This window comes from Poeciliopsis prolifica, unplaced genomic scaffold (genome assembly GCF_027474105.1).
Source record: "Poeciliopsis prolifica strain line A6 unplaced genomic scaffold, Auburn_PproV2 SCAFFOLD002, whole genome shotgun sequence".
NCBI classification, from domain to species: domain Eukaryota; kingdom Metazoa; phylum Chordata; class Actinopteri; order Cyprinodontiformes; family Poeciliidae; genus Poeciliopsis; species Poeciliopsis prolifica.
Window position 1 is genome coordinate 7,061,498 of NW_026562377.1, and position 21,286 is coordinate 7,082,783.

The 21,286-nt window shown below is 37.3% G+C and overlaps 1 protein-coding gene across 1 annotated transcript in view; it reads left to right on the forward strand.

Moving 5' to 3' along the window:
- The window catches only part of homer3b (homer scaffold protein 3b), a 49,687-nt gene that overhangs the window by 20,860 nt on the left and 7,541 nt on the right, over window positions 1-21,286 (forward strand). The window contains exons 6-10 of the mRNA XM_055048920.1: window positions 5,964-5,972; window positions 8,144-8,280; window positions 11,595-11,751; window positions 18,444-18,554; window positions 20,047-20,127. Coding sequence (XP_054904895.1) covers window positions 5,964-5,972; window positions 8,144-8,280; window positions 11,595-11,751; window positions 18,444-18,554; window positions 20,047-20,127 — 495 coding nt within the window. The remainder of the gene's footprint in view (window positions 1-5,963; window positions 5,973-8,143; window positions 8,281-11,594; window positions 11,752-18,443; window positions 18,555-20,046; window positions 20,128-21,286) is intronic.

The following is a 21,286-nucleotide window of genomic DNA, read 5'->3' on the forward strand; positions in this document are numbered from 1 at the left end:
ACAGATCAAGTTTCCACATTAACGGCCCAGATGATGGATCTGTGCGGACTGCTCTAAATGGGTTTCCTGGAGAATTAGCCCGGCCTCAATCAATATTACTGATGACTTAATCTAATATGAGCACGGACTGATGCAATGGATTGCTGTTGCTACTAATAATAAAGTTTGTGCCATCTGGGTCACATTCTAGCATAAGCAGGGCTCTGGTGTTATGAATGAAGGTATTTTTACCAGAGATGATTTTTCCATTTATCTGTGTCTTTCTCTGAAGATTGTGATGGTGAAGGTTCATTATATGAGGGAATTAAATGATTATTCTGATTCATGCATCAAAGTTATGGCCCTAAGTGATCTTTTGTTAACCTCAAAAATGTGAATCAAAGTTATTTGCTGCTGTTTTGTTCCTTTATACATTGAAAATTAAAGATTTTTTAAATGTTTGACCTGCTTTTGAGATCAAATTGGCTAAAATTCAACTTAGACGTTTTGATCTTGGTTCAATCTTTTTACCTATTTCCTGATCACACACACACACCTACACACACACACACACACACACACACAGGCACGCATACACACACACACACACACACACACGCACGCATACACACACACCCACACACACACACGCATACACACACACACGCACGCACGCATACACACACACACACACACACACGCATACACGCACACACGCACGCACGCATACACACACACACACACACACACACGCATACACACACACAGACACACACACACACAGACACACACGCACACGCACACACACACACACACTTACTGCAACATCAGACTTTCTGAGGTTTATTGACAAAAAACAAAAGTTCAGCTTGGACTTATTCCTTCTTAACTAACCTGTAAAAATAAAGTTCATGACACCAGATTGAGAAAAATACAGAATATGTCTGGTTTTTTTTTTAGAGTTTGACAATAAAAAATTACATTTTCAATAACAACAAAAATGTTGAGTTTAAATCCTATTAAACCTCTGGATTCAGCTGCAGTATTTGGCTCTTGTGCATCACTGAATAATTTCACGCCTTACTGAAAAAAACTTGGATGAATATTAGCTTGTGCTGAGACATGCTTACAGCGTTACTGCGTGTAATTTAAAGTACTTTGTGGCTTTTATGTTAAATTTCCATCATTTCTTTTTTACTGAAATCACATAATTTAAGCAGAACATTAACACATAATTTCTAATGTTATGGTAATGTTGCAGAAGAAAATAGATCCTCTTTTAGATTTTGGTTTTGCATTTTTGTGTAAAAACCATGACAAATATTTATTTTTCTTCGTGAGAAACTCAGTCAGGCCTTGAACAAACCACCATGTTGAGTCTAAAGTGGAGATGTTTTTCTATAATCTACTGCGCTGTTGGCTAAAACTCTCCCCAGCATGTTGGTACAAGCATTTCATTCCAGCTGTCAAGCATTGAGAGAGAAATTATGATTATTTTTTTGCACTCACTGGACTTGTTTTCCTGTCTTCTCTATTATGCAGAACATTTCAGTCATCCCTTATTTCCTAATATTTTGCTATCAAGATGGTTTTGATCGGTGCCATTCGAATATTTCTGAAGGTCCTTAAAGGTTCTTTGAACTTGCAGCTTTTTATCTTCTTTGTTCAGATCTCAAGTATTGCTGCAGGTTTTCAGAGGACTGACTGACAAAAACCCAACCAAAGTTCGGACCTGAACCAAACTGTAGCACAGAGAAAAATGCAGTGAAAACACAAGTAGAACCTCTAATGAACTGAAATAATTTCCCTCTTTCTTTTGACCAGGGTTCTGTTGTTGGCAGCACCAAAACAACAGTCGCTGTTATGAGTTGGATTGGGTTATTTTCAACTGTTCCTGCTGTGATGCAAACAAAACAATGTCACATTCTTTATCTAAATGCCACTCCAGAGGAATCCCAGCTGTGAAAACTCATCTTAAATGAAGCGTCTCCTGCTGGGGAGACGATGTAGGAAAACACCGACTGGAGACGGTTTTCTGTCTTAATTAATACACTAAAATACAGTTTTCTAATACTTTAGTGAGTGGAAAAAAACAGAATAACAGCTGAAGATTGAAACATGATTGAAGCCGTTTCTGGAATACATAAATATCTGCTTCACCGTCGTAAAACTATTTCCATAAACAATTAAAATTGTGTAAAATCAGTTTAATCCATTTCTACAAGCACTTGGAAGTGGTTTAATATTTTTGACAACTATAACTTATAGAAGGAGTGAATATTTATTGTATTGTTTATCATTTATCGTGAGAAACTTTGTATCGTGATAGGAATTTTGATTTATCATCCAATTAATGTTTATTAAAACTCAAAACTCTCCGTATTGCCGGCTTTGTTAGATTTTGTATTTTCTCCACTGCTTGTTTACTGAATATTTATCGATATATATCAATACATTTGAAAATGTGGCCAAATACAGTTACTGTGAGCAGTTTATTGATATAAATCACACTTCTTCATTTTACTGGTGTCCTAAAGAAGTGTATAATGGATGAGTATGTTTCTAAAATTCCATTAAAATACTTTATTGACCCCAACAGAAAAATTAAATGTTGTTGTAACTAATTTAATAAATTAATAATTAATTTAAAATAGCAGTATTTGTGTTTGCTGCAGCTTTACAGCTACAAAAACAAGCAATAAATGGTTATTATTGACACTTTTATTGTTATTACAATAACACAGCAATTTTTTTTATTTGACCTTCATTTATACAGGTTGTCTGTCATTTACAAGAGAGTAGGCCTGTCGCAACAAGCAGTAAATCATTTAATCACGTTATAAATTTAAACAAGTTCAATAATTTTCATTTGCATGATGTATTGCTTATTCTCTTCTGTTTTTCTACCAAAAACTGGACGACAAAAGTCTTGAGTCTGATGCTTTGGTCTCAACTTGCTCTTTTTTAAAGTACAGTTTTATTTACAGAGACGCTATAATTCATTTTATTTTTGTTTTGTTTATTTATTTGGGATATTTAAAATGTTTTCCAGTTCCAGTGTCAAATGTTCTTTATAATTTAAAGTTTATTCATCTTTGAAAACGTGTTCTTGCATTAATATGACATTATTACTGCTGTGTTACTTGAAAATGGTCTCACAACAACAACAACATTAGGCCATATATCATGCAGCAATATTTGACCTGCCTTGATAAAAAACAAACAAAATTCAAAACGCAGCAACGAAAGAAGAAAATAAGAAATTTGACTCAGTTAGATAAGCTAATAACATATCAGCTAAAATTATCTTAAAATTATTGTGATAAAACTTTAAGACTGTCTCTACCCCTAATGTACAGTTTGTCATATTTGCCTCTTTTTCTCAGGTTTGAACTCTAATAAACCAGTTTTCTCTGAAAAAAATCAGAGTGACCCATTAAATATTCATTATTTTAAGAAGAAATGTTCACATATTGATGCCTACTTCAATTTTTCCTCACGTGTTCAGACTTCAGTGAAGAAATAAGCGCAGAGTGACATTAATCGGAAGAACTGGAGGGAAGCTGTAGTGAAGACGCGGCTCTGCTCGGGAGCAGCCGTGGTCAGTGCAGGGCTGCAGCATGCAGCAGAGCCTCGGGCTTCACAGGGAACACGTTCTGCCTCTGATACGCGAGCGGCAGCAGGGGATCCGCCTGCAGTGAAGCTCCGGCTTTCTACCGTATTTACACAGCTCAAACATGAGATGGAGGAGTCAGTGAGATGAGACTGAAAAATGACTAACTCTGAAATCACCAGTGGGGAGACGGTAATTAGGTCTTTGGAGAGCTGTCGTATTTACTGGGACGTTTTAATAAATGTTGTGCACTCTGGTTTTTATTGAGGTAAACCTTCGTTTTGTAATGGGAAATTAAAACGGCACTGGTATTTTTTTAAGCACTGCTGGAAAACAGATGAAAATAAAACGCTAAATTTTTGTATAATTTCTCACTACAACTATTGTATGTGTAGCAGTTTTTATTTCAACAATATTATAATGCGAAGTTAGTCAACCGCAGTGGGTTGCTACAATACAATTTAAATTTAACTCTCAGGGAAAAGACAGATGAGCTCCATTCTGAGCTCCAGTGCAGCAGCAGTGATCAGTCTGACTGTATTTGTGGCGTCGTCCAGCTCTGATGAGTTTGGAGACAGAAACGGGTTAAAAACAACAAAAACTCGGCTCCACAGTGAACTTAAACAAACATCTTAATCTCCCTCCTATGAAAAGCTACAGCTGGCTCTTCTGTTGTATGTTTGAATTTATGCAGAGGCAGAAGGAGAAGGAAGCAAAAACCAACACATCAATATTTTAAACCTCTGACTTTAAAGGTTTAAAAAGCAACCTAAAGGAGTTGAGGCTGTGCAAGAGTGAGCACAGGTTTGCTGTTTAGTGGGTGGGATAGGTGAACGAAGGGAGGTCTGAGAGGATGCATCAATAAATAAATAAAAGGGTCTCGATGAAACACAGGAACTTTATAAAGCTGGGGGATGGGAGACCAGTGCTGGGATAAATAAGTAAAGAGTGTGGATGTAGTTAAGACAAACAGCACTGCTGAGACTTTGTGATAAAAGCTCTCAGGAAGTTGTTTAAATTTTAAACTATCAGGGATATCATCAGTATAATAGTGTAGATTAAATTAGACATATGAAGCCCATCGCTGGCCCATTGCTGGCCCATCGCTGGCCCATAGGCAAACCCCACGAGGAATAAAGGACAGGTGGGATTAAATACACGGAGGGTAACCATGCAGATGAGACACACCTGGGAGAAATCAAGGGGAGACAGGACAACACGGAGACTCAGAAAGAAATGCTAATTATGACAGGCTCATTTTTATTTTTCCCAAAAAGAAATCCTTTTCCGCCATTGCGCTTGCTGTCTGAGTCACATCTGAAACTGCAAGTGAATTCCTGAAAGGAACGTGATGGCGCACAGAGACAGTCGCATCAAAGCCACGAGAAGTCTGTTGCCTGATTGGGATGTGTTTTTTAAACTTTATTCGCAGATATACTGTATTTAGACAGAGTGAAACATTTGTTATGCCTCAAGAAAAACCAATACAGATAAATAGCATTCAAGAAAAAGCTGAGGGGCTTTGGTTCCCAATAGTACATTCAAAGCAGTACAGATTTCAGTTGTTTTAATAGCTACTTTCTGTCAGTCTTTGATAGTCCGGATATAAAACTTAACTTTATTGTGAAATGCAGCAAGGGACGGCTTAGCTAGGAATATTTAGCTAAGAATGATAAAGGGTTAATGAGAAATAATGTCCAACGTTTCTCTAGTCATTTATCGATTCACCTGCATTTCATCCTTAAAACACATTTCATTCACCAACATTCTTTTTGGTAGCATAACTTACTTTTTCCCGCTGTGATAAACGGTTGAAGTACAACGTGCCAGCAGGATGAATGGGGTAACCATGGTAACCAGTGGGGTAACCATGGTAACCAGTGAGAAATCAAAAGCAGGCGGCGTTTTTTTTTTCTGCAGTCAGATATTCGCGGATTCACCGTGTTTACAAACCAATAATCCCTCAGTCAAGATGTTGATTCATCTGCCAACATTTTGGTGCCAGATTTCACACCTTTGCGCTTCTACTAGAGTCCAAACCTCAGTGGACTGAGTCCTTTTTGACAGCAAAATGATGGCACAACAAATTATTAGGCATTAGGTGTGCATTATGTATCATTTTACCTTGATGGTAGGGATGGAAAAAGCTGAATCAGTTTGGTTTTATTTCTGCCTTTTTTGTCTGTAACCGACTTTAGGCTCTTATCATCAGTGAAAACGAGGAGAGGGAGCATAACTCTGAATTTATGTACAGAACAGATAAATCACTGTTTTCTTAAAATGCTTGTTATGATTATTTTTATCTAATCCACGTTTCTGTCTTGTGTTTTCTCCCCCCTGCTGCATCTTGGGATACGTTCATCCGTCTCAGCTCTCGCAGGTGCGTAACGGCCACACATCACCAACAATCGAACAGCAGTGAAAAGACGAGCCTCTTAGAGATTCGGTCGGATGGTAGCGTAAATGTTGCATAGCCTATCGGGCTTAATATTTCATCTTTACGCTGATCAGAGTTGACTTCAGAGAAAAGTTAGCTGCAGTCAGCCAGTGAGACGTAGAAGCAATAACAGCAAAGCAGGATTTAAGTGTAACTGAATAAATTATTTAAACATGAACAGTCTTTACATCATACACACAGGAACACGGATGTGTTTCTTTACAGCTGATTATTTTTATCTCAGTCTCTCACAGAGCATCTTTGACACAAGTATTTTAAATCCTTAATGACTCAAACTTTATCTGCTGCATGGATTATTGCAACATGCAACTGATCTGTTGGACCAAAGTGGCGTTTTCCTCCTCTTGGGGCTCAGAGATTGTCCACAGGACTCAGCTTTGTGTTTTAAATCCACATCCATCCACAAAGGAAAAAATAAACAGAAAGCTGCTGAGCTAAAAGATAATCAACTTTGGTCCTCAGGGGAGTGCAGCCACGCTCGCTCATATGAATAATAAAGGCTTATTCTGCACTGCAGGATTTCAACATTAAGAGTTCAAGTTTAAGTTTTTATGCAAGAAAGCAAAAATCACTAATTTATCATCTCAGATGCCCTAATATAGTTCTGTTCTGAAATTTACACTAATATTGTATAAATTTGGGGTTTCCTGTGTGGAATAAACACACAACAAACAACTTCAATGGGAGTCCTCATAATTTTAAAATAAGTAGTTATTATCCCTCAGCAAATTACAACACTGTTTTATATATTGGATATTTCATGTTTTGTTGCTTTTTGGTAAAATTAATTCAGGTTCATTTAAATGTGTTGGTTTCATGGCGATGACCAAACTTTTACTCCAAAGATTTTCTGCAGGTTGACGTTCAAATATTTCTATTTTATTCAGTTTATATAAATAACTAATTCACAACATGTCATCACAAGTCAACTCAATTCAATTATGTTTAAATTCCAGTTGCATCTAGTTAGTAATAGATCTCACAGTTATCCATTCATTGATTCTAGTTCTGAAACAATAAATTGTATTTATAGGAATAGGTCAATTATTGAAATAATAAAGCATTTTTCTTTTTTAAACAGGAATTGAACAGCATAAATTGTGCTTTTATGCTGTTGTGAATAAAATCACAGATTCTGCCAAAAAGTACATTAACAGAGGGACGGTGCTAAAACAAGTTTAAGGATATGAATCACAAAACGTACAATTTACATCAAATTCTTTCTTGAATATAGAATTAATAAACACAGTAGTTTTATGCTCTGATGAAACAAGCAGCTCCTTGAATGACCTGAACTTTTACCAGCACAGTTTTAGGATTTGGCTCACTCTTGCTGTCCATGACTGCTGCTGCTTTGCTTCAAATTTAACTGATCAGCAGACTCTCAAACTGCAGCGCTACATGTTTGGTTTTTTTAATTTTTTTTTTGCATACATAATTTTTAATCACTCGTAAACTCCAGATGAAGCTACGGTACAAGAATCAGCTCATCAGTAATTTCCTGTTGAGTCCAATCAGACCTGCGAGGCTGCATGGAGACAAACAGCTGGGCTGAACACATGGCTGCTTGTTCTGCTCAGGGCTTTTCTACAGGAGCCCAGATGGGACATGTGCAGCACCAGCAGACTCAGCTCACTCCTGTCTTTTCTGATCTGGTATGGCGTCAGATCTGTGTACCTAAATCACACCTTAAACCGGATTATCTCCACTGCGGAAAAATTCACTCTTGAAAACTTCAGTTTTTAATCAAGATGTTTTTGTTTTGCAGCAGAAGTATTTATACTTTTAAAACTTTTTCACGTTACAAACTGAAGTTGAATTTACTTTATTGGGATTTTATGTGATCCTCGAATCAGTGTGATATGAAGTAGGGGAAGGTGATATGTGATAGAATTTTATCTCAATGTTTTGTGTTAACAGTAAAGTTTATAATTTTAGGAGTGGGAATATTGATAAGCTCATACTTTGAATGTATAAAACAAAAGTTTTGACATTATGTTTCATGCTGTCAGTATTATTTAGTTTGTAGCACATATTAAAAACCAAACAACAATTATTGGACCAATGTTTTGTTGTCTGTGTTTCTGTTGCAGGAGCTGTCGGAGGAGCGTCATTCTCCGCCGCTGCTGACAGTTAACGGGCCTGGAGAGGAAAAACTGTTTCGCAGCAGGAGCGCAGAAGTGGAGCTGACAGCTGAGAAGGAACGGGTCAAAAAGATGCTGTCAGAAGGGTAACGAAAAACTTTATTTATATGTCAGGCACGTTCAAACCAGGCACTGGGAAGGTTGAGAGGTAGAAATCATCAGGAATTTGATTCGGGTTTGTAAATGTCTGTCTCTTCAGACAATAAAAATCACTTTTTTTATGTTTCTCACGTACAAATGCTTCTGATCGTGTAAATTCCTGCTGACTGTCAGACATGGTGGTGGTGGAGTGGTGGTCTGGGATTTCTCTGCTGCTTTGATCATAAACACTGCTTTCTACCAAAACATCCTGAAGAAAATTTGGGATTTTTCCCTTTTAATTAGTTAAATCATAACCCTAACCCTGCATCTCATGTTAACTCCGGTTGTCTTTGTGCATTTAAGAATGCTTGACGATCTGAAACATAAATTGTGATAAAAACTAAAAGTAGATGGAATATGCAAGTGGGAAATACCTCATTATTAAAGAAAACAGCTTAACAGTCAAACTCTGTTGTAAAACAATATTAAGTCTTGATTTACAGTTTCTGCATATCTCAGGTTTTCAGATGCAGATGTTTCTTGGTTCATATTTACAAACAACTCAAATATTTCAGTCCAAGATGATGTATAGAAGAATTTAAACTGGGAAACATATTGTTTATTAAAAAGCATGTATCATTTTCAACAAATCTTGAAAATACACTGCAAATTACGTAATAAGCGCATATTTTTTATGAGGCTTTGGAGCAAGAGTTTTTGTGTAAATTTTTAATTGATAAATCCCTCTTTTATTTAAAACACACAGAGCTAAAATAAACACAAACAGCTTAACAAAAAAAAAATTTGATTAGTTTTAAGGATGCTAATATTGAGTGGAATAAAATGTTTTATACTGATCATAAAATTGACTCCACTCCAGTGTAAAGCCGCTAGCATTGGGGATTTTGACAGCGTGATCCAAAAACATGACGAGAAGCTGCTTTAAAAATTCACTTAATTTACATTTGTCTTTAAATATTTACATGAAGAAAAAAACAGACTGCATTTCGCTCTGTTTGCGCTCTTGCTTTCTGATTGTTTTGGACCAATATCTCACAAGACGTCATATATTCAGAGCAGCAAAATAATGACCAGAAATCCCGAGAGAAAACGCACATTAAAGTTAAACAACAACAGGAGCAGCAGATGTTTGTGTGTCTTGAGAGCCGGGTTTGTTTTCTGTTGGAGTTCAGAAAGTGACGGCAAACATATTTACGTCGCTTTTATATTTACTTTGCCTTGAACAGTTGCTGCAGGGAGCCGCCGACTCCTTCCAGTGTCCACCGGGTCGGCTTCGCAACACGTTCGGATTCACCGTGTTTGTTTTAACAATAGAGAAACAATAAGGACAAAAATCAAGAAAAAGTCCAGCAATTTTGGCTCCACGGTTACCGACGGCAACAGAAAAGGGGGCGGAGCTGTCGGTTACTGGTTGCTGCGGTAACCACCAACTGTCAAGGGCAACATAGAGTCGCTTCTATGACAACTAATGCCAGGAGAAAATAACTTTTTGACTAAAATATAGTAATTCTGACTAAGTTTACATCTAAAATATTGTTCAAATGAAACCCTGTCACACATACGTGGTTGTTTCTAGGCTTTTTTGCATTTTATTCTTCTTATTATTTGACAATACTGCCTTTGCACACCTTCGCATCTATTCTGTTTTTTTTTCTTGGGGAAATAAAACATGGTGGCTAACTGCTGCCCACCTAAGTGGCGCTTTGGCTTCATCGTTGTCACTATTAATTGCTAAACCATTCATGTGGAAACACAGGAAGCCCGCTCTCTGTCATCCCAGAGATTTTATGATTTTCATAAGCCTGAACAGACTCTTCCCTCCTGTTGCTATGGTTTTATGACGACCAAGCTGTTTTGTTATCGAGACAAAGAGTTCTTCCTGAACTGCATCATCTCAGCTGAAAGCCCTGCTTCATTACACATCCCCGCTGAATCCTGACCTTTACCGGCGCACCAGATCTTTTCCACTTCCTAATAAAGTGGAGCACATTAATTGTCTTGTGTTGGTTTTTATATATGCACTCAGTGGCGTAATTTTCCACTGCTGCTCTGCTTTGGTTCACATTGAAGACCAGTCCTCTAAAACTGACTCAAATAATCACCAGAGTGCTTTAATATTAACACAATACCTTGTTTTATTGCCCCATAATCTGAGTTAGATCCACAGTAAAGCTATTAACACCCTGGAAAAGGCTTGGAATTAAAATACAATAATCTTTTATGGCAGTAAAGAAAGTAGTTTAAAGAAAACTAACCTTTAATTTGAGTACATTTAAGGAAAAAACAACAGTTTTATCAATTACTTGCACTGCTGCTTTAAACCGCAAGCGGCTATTTTTGTTCTTTTTGTTCAAAAGAACAAAAATAAAGAACTAATGCTTTAAATTATAGAAATTAGGGTTGGACAATATGGTTTAAAACTTTTATCTTGGATATTTATTACGTTAATAATAAAAGTATTTACACTTTTATAATATTGTGTAGCACATCATCTGACTCAGCTGTTGTGTGTAATGGGCAAAAGGAGCCAGCAGGACCCTGGGTGCATTGCAGCAGTAGGGCAGGTTTATTCTGTTTAAAACAAGAATATTTTCAGCACAGCAGTTTTTGGGCCATGACTTCTCCACAAACACCTTAACCAATCAAAAGAACAAAAATAACCACGTTGGCTCGGTAAACTCAATAAATGTCAGTAACGTGGGAATTAAATACCCAGGTCAGCTCTGCGCTAAACATAAAACAGTCAGGGACCAATATATAACAACTTGATTTTAGCAAACCTACTTTTTAGGACATTTTGTATATTTTAATACATAAATAGAAGACACAGGAAACAAGAAAATAAAAGCTTCTCTACCAAAATAAAGTACATTTTAAAAACCAAGAAAAACAAATATACATAGATAATGAGGATGGATTTGGGATGAAATCTAAACATTTTTACACACTTGCTACAATTGCCCTGTTTTAAATTTATATTCAAATTTAAATGTTATGTGTCTGACAGTACAGTCAGTTTTTTGGATTTTCAGACAATTAATTGTTTAATTATGTTAAGCATAATTAAATGTGTTATGTTAGTTGTTGCTAGGTAAACACAAGTTTATACTTATTACAGTTGGTACAAGATATTTCTCAAGACAACGACAAAATAGATGCATGTATTTGCTCAATGCGATAACAAATGCAGTTTTTTTTTTATCTCTAAGTTTGTGTGTTTTTCTTGGAATTTCCTCAACAGAATGGCGCAAAAGAAGCAAAAACTCTTGGGTTGTTTTTTTCTGCAACGTCTCTGCAGGTCCATGTGTGAGCTAAACTTGGAGGCTGAACTCTTCACTCTGCAGGACAGCAACGCCAAGCTGGTGGCAGCGCTGCAGGAAGCCAACAGCAGCGTGGAGCAGTGGAAGAAACAGCTGGCAGAATACCAGGAGGAGACCGATCGCCTCCGAGACCAGGTGACCAAATCTGCTGCTCTTTCCTCAGCGTTAAAATTGACCAAGGATTAATCTTATTGCTATTTTTTAAAACAAATTCTTGTGAGTATATTTCTGTATTCTTTTTAGATAAAATCACACACTGCAGGTTAAGTTGCAGCCTTTAGAAAATGCTCTCTGGGTAAGAAAACAGCTAATTAGTGTCAATATTTTCTATAGTTCATTAATATTTCTAACCTGGATGTCAGAGGGAAATAATGTTGTTTACATTTGGTTGTGGTTGGAATTACATTCCCAAGATGCATCTCTGTTGTTGCTATGGTTGTGATTTTCTCATTAAAGAGAAATGTGTTGTTTTATGTATCAAAATGGGCCAACGTGTCTATAAAATAAATCTTAATTTAGTCTTAATTTACAGATAAGCAGATGACTGGAAATTTATTTTTAGCAGTGGAGAGCCTTAAGAATGCTTGCTGAAAAGAATATATTAATAATTGGTGTGAAATAGGTCTGGACGATGTTGCTGAAAAACACACGTCAGTCGATATAGATAATTATCGATTAGTTTTTTGCCTTGAATATCTAGTGGGGAAACCTTTCCTGTTTTATCCAGTTTTAATCCCACGCCGTTATTTTTTACTTTGAACCAGTTGTGAAGTACGTTGGTGAAACCTTAAACTGCTGCTACGCAAGTTACTCAAAAAGTTGTTGCTAGGTAACCAGAGGTTACTCAGCAGGTTGTTGCTTGGTAACCAAGGAATGATTGTGATGTTTGATGCCAACAATCGTTGGTTTATCAGCTAAAGTCTTTCGTCCGTCCACAGAATGATGCGCGGTTCTGGATTTCAGTTCAGTGAAATTATTGAATATTCTATCAGATATGTGTATTGTAATATGTATTATTTTTTTCTCCATCTATGTGAAAATATTAAATCTCTATTTTTAATAAGATCCTCCTTGTTGGTTTTCCAGACTACAAGGCTGGAAAACCAACAAGTAGGACTTCAAGAGGCTTTATGAGTCTTTTTTTTTTTTAGGCTCAGAGTCGCTGGGTTTGTTCTCCTTTTCTTTTTTCTTCTTCCCTCGTTATTGCTAAGTAAAGGCCAGTGTTTCTCTGTGACAATACAATGAATACATTTTTCATTTGCGCTCGCCTGAAACCTCTACATCCCCTGGTCTCCCTGCCCTCATTAAACCACATATGAACCATTGGGAGGTGAGTGTGTGCTGCTCCTCAGCTTTGAACCATGTTCACTCGGGAGAGCAACTGATACCAATCTGAGTGCAAGAATCCTAATCAAGGCACTTTTTCCTCTCATCATGCCCAATGTGGCATAATGGTTTCCAGCTTTACCAGTCCTCCTTCCTCCTTGTTTGATGACCAAGTGGGCCGAATGTCATAGCCAACCTGCGGCTGCTACGAAGCTCATCCACATAGCAACAAGCAGCCTGATGCACTGCCATCGCATTAATGAACCAACATCACATATTTTGCATTCTCAAAGCAATATGTGATCTCTCAGTTTCCAGCAAGCATAAAAGGTTTCAAGGTTAGACCTTGATGCCATCCTGTTGAAACCATCCACATTCTTATAAAAGGATAATTAAAATATCCTTTTATGACATTTTAATTATCCTGTTAAAGGAGACCTATTTTGCAAAATTCATTTTTAGGTCTCTAAAAACAGTCCACTCATAAACAACCACCCAGCTGTTTGTTAGAAATAAGTCAATGTTTTTTGGTGTCTGGAAAATGAGCCATTTTAAAAACCTCTTGATCGTTGAATCACTATAGACGGGCACGGTGCTGTCACCTGAGCTGCGCTCCAGCACATTTAGTCAGCTGGTTTTACAACTGTATATGCATTACAATGGTCCCTGGAAAAGATAAGTGTTTTGTTGTTAACTTACCATTTGTTGTGCAGGAGGCCCCACTTCTGCTTCTCAAAGATGTATGGTTATATAACAGCTCATCTCTTTGCAGCAATTTTCACACACATGTGTAAATGTTGAGTTGGGGGTTTATTTTCTCTTATTTATGCTTTATTCGCAGCTTTTGAGGTAAATATTGTCTTTGGATGGCTTAGACAAAAACAGTGTGTTGTTAACATAAGTTTATCGTTCAAAAGAAGTACATTCATTAAACTTAACTTGTCTTGCTGTTTGAGTCGTTCACTCCCAGAGGATTTTCTTTTCTATCAAATCGCTGGAAAACGTGTCACTTTTAAAACATTGTTTCATTTCTGCTTGTTTGGCGCATTGGCCCAGAATGATTAGATTTTTACTTCCTATGTGTCAAGAAACCTTTCTACTCAACATTTAAAAACAGGATGGTTCAATGAAGCAAGAAGACGAACAAAAATAACTGCTAAAACCAAGACGAATCGACAGGACCTGCTCGTCATTGTTCGTCCTTTATAACCACTCAGACAGTAACTAGACGTTTTTTTCCTCATAGTGTGCATGTATCAGAGTAAAATTTCCCCAAAGACTGCTTCAAACTGCAGATTCATTTTTCATCCAGCTCCCCTCTCACTGGCATATTTCTGTTGACAGGCTCCCGTGATAATAGCGGGGCCAGAACGCAGACATTTCATCTTTAATTTAGAGAGAGGAAATCATGCCCCTGGTCAGGCTTAACAAAGCGCCTCCAGTGGCACAGTTCAACAGTCTGGAGTGAAACGGTATCACCGCTGACAGAACGTGGCTCTTTATTTTTAGCTTGGGGCATTATTCCGTCTATTTTCTTTTTCTGTCTGCACATGTCCAGTTGAAGGTTACGCCTCAAACACACACACATCACAGGGCTGAACACACACTCTGAGCTGCTGCAAAGTCAACCAGGTGGCTGGAAGTGGAGCAGGCCTCCAGGGTTTGGCAGTGGGGTATCGAGAGGGGCAGGAGTAGTTTTTATTTATTTTTTTTCTTTTGGGACAGGACACCCCTCCTTCTCCTCCTCGTCCTCCCCACTCTGTCCCAGTTAGAAGAAGATAAATCACTGGAGAAACAGAGGGAGAGCAAGGTTGGCTGGCTTTTTTCTCGCTCGTCACACTCTCAGCCATGCTGGCGTTCATCCACCGGAGAAACGCTCTGGGTTTATTTTCTTGGTTTCTGGCTTTTCCTGCAACCTCTGTTCACGTTTAATGAGAGTTGACACTACAGAAGTCTGTACTGCATTTTAATAAGAAGTACTTCACAGTTTTTTACTCACCTGGTTGTGTTAGGGGATGTTTATCTTTTTCTTTATATTTTTCTGCTTCAGAAAACTGGACATGTTAAAAGTCAGACATACTGCAAATAGCAGGCTATAAAATCAGTATAGATAATTATAAAGTCAGTCTCCCATCACCTGAAGAACATTTCCAAGAGCTACAGAAACTCCTCCATATATTTATCTTTAGTCACAACAGTGTCTTCACGGGTCTGCCTAAAAATTCAATCAGACAGCTGCTGCTGCTCACATTCTGACTAAAACCAGGAAGATGGAGCACATCACCGCCGTTATAAAGTCCTTCCACTAATGTCCTGTCGCTCAGAGAATAGACTTTAAAATGTTACATTAATTAATTAAATCAATCGTTTATTTGTGTAGCACATTTCAGCAACAAGGGAGTTCAAAGTGCTTTACATCACAAGAATAAAAGCAACACAGTCCCCAATTTGAGAAACTAGTAAACATTATACGTTTTGCTGAGTGCCATCATTACAAATATTAACACACTTCATATATGTTGCCTTTTTAGTATCAAGATATCCAAATATTTTAGACAACATCCATTAAATCTAATATTGGCTGCCGCTTGCAAGTCAGCCAATTAAGCAACGCTATTCATTTTTCTTGGTCCTGATTGGCTGAACTAGGTTCAGCCAATTAGCTAATATTGTTTCCACAGTGGGTACTTTATTGCAGAAAGCTCATAAAATACTATGGATTTCTAAATACAAAAGCTCTAAATGCAAATTTGCTAGATGATAAATTATCCTATTAGTAATTGTGTGTTTTGAGAGCATTATCAAGTAATACAATGTTAATGACATATTAATGCAAGTACATCCGATCAAAGATCAATATAGTTTAATTTTTATCTAACATTTCACAGTAGAACTGAAACACATTTAAATTACCCAAATCAAATAAACAAAACAACTTAAACAACAAATAAAATGGTCACTAAAGTCTCTGTAAACAAAACTGTCCTTTGAAAAACAGTTTTGTCATCAGGTCTTTTGGAGAAAAACAAACATCCAAATGGAAATTATTGAGGCTGTTAAACTATGTTGTGAATTGATTTTTTTGCGTATTGCGACAGACCTGGCTGGCCGTCTTTTTTCCACACATTGACATTGTCATGATGATTGTAATTCAATATATTTATAGTTGGGCTTGTTCCACTTGAGAAGTTTTTGGGGAACTTTATTGCTTTCTTGGCACCAGAAATATCTATTACCTCTCTGCTGCTCGATTTTCTATTTAGGTTTTAAGATTGAACTGTTCCAAGGGAACATTAATTGAGAAAGATTTCAGAGTTTTCTCTATCCGTGAATGTTTGTGAGGAGCTCAGAGATTGAGCTTGTAACTCTGGGGACAATAGCTGTGGCACACACACACACACACACACAGAGCTGATAATGCAAAGAGGCTGAAGCCTCTGGGACGGTGGACAATCCTCTCTTTCAACCTGCCAAGGTTTTCTGAAGCGCGGTGTGGAGTTGAATCTCTAAACCGCTACTTTGAAACTGTCGGTGGGGATGTATGGGACAACTTTAAAGGAGAGGAAAAGGAAGAGGAGCCCTAAGAGAAAGAAGGATTCCTCATTTCACACTAACATTGCCAATGTTCGTGCAGCTCAGTTTGCCACTTGTTTTCTGTAGGCCTGAGTAATAAATCAATAACACCATATATGGTGATAGACACATGATCAATATCAATAGCTAATGCATCTGATGGAATATTCAATAATTGAATGAACTTCGATCTAAAATTGCAATGCATTCTGAGGGGGAATGCTGTGCATAATACTTATTTCTCTATCCTAACAGTGCACGGTGCTCTGACCCTGAGGAATTATAATACTAAAATACAATATTTTGACGCCTTCATGCATAACTTTACAATGTTATAGAGGCAGTTTCTATTCTAAAAAGTACTTAAAATTAGACAAACAAAAAGCAACAAGGAAATAAAACCAAACCATAAAGACAAACTTCAAACTATTGCAACCCTGGTGTCGAGCTTACAAAATAATGTTATGCATTTCAACCTTTATCTGATTTAAATTGGATTCCCATTAATTGCTGCAGATTTAAACTCTGTAAACACTTGGGATCCAATTAGTTGAACATCTTAAGCTGATTACTGCCACTTTGAACAGAACATATCGCACTCCAGTCAGATCTGAGGCACCCAGAGCCAAGAGGGAACCGCACCCCAACGCAGCTCTGATTGCAGAGGTTTGAACGATCACATCAGGATGCCAAGCAGCGCTGTCCTTGTTTTGTCAGGCTGTCACTCAGATTCTCTGAGATTTTCCATTAATATGTTAAACTCAAGGAACTGGGTCAGACTGGGGGAAATGGTTTCCGTGGAAATCTTTTGCCAGGTCACATCCCTCTATTAGAGGAATCTTCCAGGCGTCACTTCTGAGCCCACTGGCAGCAAAGCTGTTTTTCCACAGAGTAATTTTACTTGGTGTGTGTGTGTATGTGTGTGTGTGTGTGTGTGTCGGGTTTTATTTATCTGCACATTCAAGAGAAAAGTGAAGAGGGACGAGATGAGAGGGAGAAAAGGAAGAATGATGTCCTTGATTCTTCTGCAGATTGCACTGAGGAGTGAGGTCTGATGCTTTCAACTAAATGATACTTTGAATAAAAGATGTTTATCAAATGTGAAAATCACATCAATTACTTTCTTTGTGGGTGGACAAACCTCTGTTTGGTCCCAGTTTTTCATTTAACAGAAGAGTTTGTGATCGCAGGATCGGCCTTAAAATAAGTACATTTTTATGCCAATTCTATATAATTCACATTCACTCCAGCAAAATGTGATAATGGTTCATTTTACTGGTCATCTGAAAACCAATTTCTTCTTACAATTTACAGGGTTATGCAAACGTTGTGCATCATACTTGATTGCAGGAGCTTTTAAAGCAGTGATGTATTCTTACAACACAATCAAGTAATGTTTCATATTTAAAACGGATTTAAATTTAAGGTGCATTGATTTATCGGCCAGTCAATTTATTGGTCCAATTTCCCTCATCTTGGGAGATCAGTGATTGGCCAATAGTTGCATGTGAAGCCGATCTTATCCACCAATTTTATGTTCCTCAGCAAAGGTCCAAAACTCAACCACTGAGTGATGGATTGGCCCACCAGCTCATGCCTGCATGTTTACAGATAACAGTCACCCCATTGTCACCAGCGACTTTATTGCCATTATTGCATTTCAGACAAAAATAAATTATGCATGGCATTTGAACTGAAAAATCACAAGTTGTTTTTGTTTTTATTTCATTTTTTAAATTAGCTGTATGAATTTATACTGTGTCGTCTGGTTTAACATGTTATCTTCTTAAAATTTGACATTACCTCTCACAAATATAAGTGAAGTAAAGAAAAAAAGGCTTTCCAAAATCCCTCACATTTTGACATGTTGGCAGTGTGGGTCTTCTGGTTGGTAATATTTAAATGTTTTTGGTGTTTTTGTGTTGCAGGTGGCTGACCTGGAGGCGCAGCTGGGGCGTCCTGCTGCTGGTCAGCTGGCTAAAGACGAGCTGAGTCGGTCGCTGGAGGAGCTGGAAGCCTCGCTGAGAGCCAAAGAGCAGGCAAGGAACAAAGTCCGGCCCCTGCATCGTGCGCTGTCCAGACTAATTTGCCATCTCATTAAATGAAGTCTAAGAGTGGAAAGCTAGCCCATAAATACAAGGCAGGTATAATACTCTGCCAGCAGTGAGCTGGTTAGTCAAGCCTTGTGGGTATGCAGGGATAGAAAACAGCAAGTGTCGGCTTAAGTAATTATTCTCTGAATCATCCTTGATGGTGAAAAATAGAATCCTTCTGGTTCAATAATGATAAAAAATAATCTGGTAAATAAATGTTTATAAATGTTTATTGGGCATAAATGAAAAGGGATGAATGAGTTTTCTTGTTTTTAGCGTCATTTCTAGTTTACTGATCCTTCTTTAAATTACACAGGTATTTTGTTAAGAATAGCTTTTTATGAAATTACTATTTATACCTAAACAGTAATATCTATTACTTGTTTGGACTAAATCATGTAAAAAAAAAACTGTTTGCTTAAACAAACATAGCATTTTGTAAATATTGTCTTTAATGTTCGATAATCATGCATATTAAATACATTTAATGGAAAAAGTAATCATACAGTCAAATTTGTCAAGCTGCTTTGCTAACGTAGCACTGGACACTTTTTTGATAAGAATACAACATTAACAAGGACATCATTAATATTAATAAGCCGTTCAGGAGCCCTGCTGTGGTTAACACTGCTGCAAAAAACACTAAGACCTCAGAGCAATCTGAAATCAGAAGGTATGATGCAACACGTGTGCTAAACGCGAGCCGGCCCAAGGTATGTGCGAGTTAAGTGGCTACTTAGAGTCCCTACACTAACCGGGGGTCCCCAAATCCATCATAATAAAATATATCCATGTATTTATAATAACATTTAATAATACAAACTAAATGCCATTATACATGGAAAAACAATTTCTGTTGTTTTTGAAGCTGGTACACAAATAATTTTATAATTTAATCTCTTCCTGCAGTGGGATGCTGACACTGTTGGAGAAATACAAGATATTAAACTTGTTTACTGTAATTTTAATGTTTATTAACTCATTTTACATTAAATAATATGGCATACGTAGACAGCACTTTGCATCTTAAAATCCAAATATATTATTGTTCACTAGCTTAAAATCAACAGCAATAATAACACTGGCATGATGTTAGCTAGTTACTAATGACGCCAATGATAGTACATATGTTACACACAAATAGTTACTGAGAAATAATAAAGCATTTGATGTTGACATATTGGTATTTGGGGGGGGGCAAATTAAATCCAGCTAGGGCCCCAAAAGGGCTTGGGTCGGCCCTGGATAAACGAATGATCATTATTGAATAGAGAATAAACAAGAGAAATTCAAAGAAATTCTAAAAGTTGATGTTTCTTTGAATATTTTGTAGCGTTTGCTGTTTGTGGTTGAAGTTTGGGAACCTCTGATTTAAATGATCTTATGTTCTTATAGCAGGAGGCGATGGCAGTGTTTAATGTTACTAATGTATTTCCAGGAGATTCAGAATCTGCAGTGCAGAAAAACAGATGTGAGTGAACTGGAAAAGGAGAAAGAGGAGATCATGCAGAGACTTCAGGTAAGTTGAATGTTGGCTTCATTTAAATTCAAGAGGCCAATCAGCTGAACAGTACCTCATTATCCACTCATGCTTAATTATCCAACTTTAAAGTCTTGTGCTTTTCTAGTGGCAGTTTTGGTCATTTACCATTCCATTTGTAGCTAAATTTAATTTACATGTAAAATTAGAAATCATTTAGGTTTAATTGGTGGTTTTTCTCATTACAAGTTGGGTCATTTTATTCCTGCAATCAGATAATTGTCAGCCCTTCAAAAGATGTTTGGTCTTTTTTTATGTTTCCCTAATTTCTCCATGTGCAACCCTTCTATGTTCGTCTCAGGTCCAATAGGTTTACTCCATGACAGTCACACTCAGGTTCACTGTAAGAAAAGAGAAAACCAAGTTGGTGTCTAACGTCAGTCAGTCCAGCAGCTTCTGCTCCAATACACTAAATAAAATACAACAAATAAACTTAAACAAACTGCAAAGCAATAGCTGCCTATAGTAGCAGCTGACATTCGTAAAATTAAATATAGCTAATATGATGAGTTAAAATCTTACAAAACAGCACATTAAACACTACATATGTCAAAATGTAATATTTGTAAAGAAAACACCACAGTTACCGATGGCAACCAAAAAAAGGGGGGGGGTGTCAGTCACTGGTTGCTACGGTAACAACCAACCGCCAAGAGCAGCACAACAAAACTAAAAACACACTGATAAATGTCTGGAAAACAGCTTCTTCACTGAACAAAATAAACTCAAAGAGTGAATAAACACAGTTCCACAAACTTCACAGGTGTAATATTGTCAAAATAAAAAACTCTGTTCCATAGATAGCGGTGTTTATAATCCATCCTCAGTCTGTCGGGGTTTGAAAAAGGGTAAAATGGATGGTTGACGTTTGAAGCCCACCTGAATCTGAAGTGGTGAAGTGAGGCCTTGAAGGACAACAGATTAGTCGGGATTTCCTCCTTAATGTCAAAGATTGTATCTGATGCATATTGCATACTCTCTATTAGGTCGTCTATCATTCCAAGCTCTGGTGTTGGATATGAATTATGGATGATCGCTTTCGACCTCTGTAGTCCTTGTGTGCAATCCACAATTTATTCTGGGCCTTATTTATACACACTCATCTCATAAAGCGCTGCGCCATAAATTGTTTTGGTAA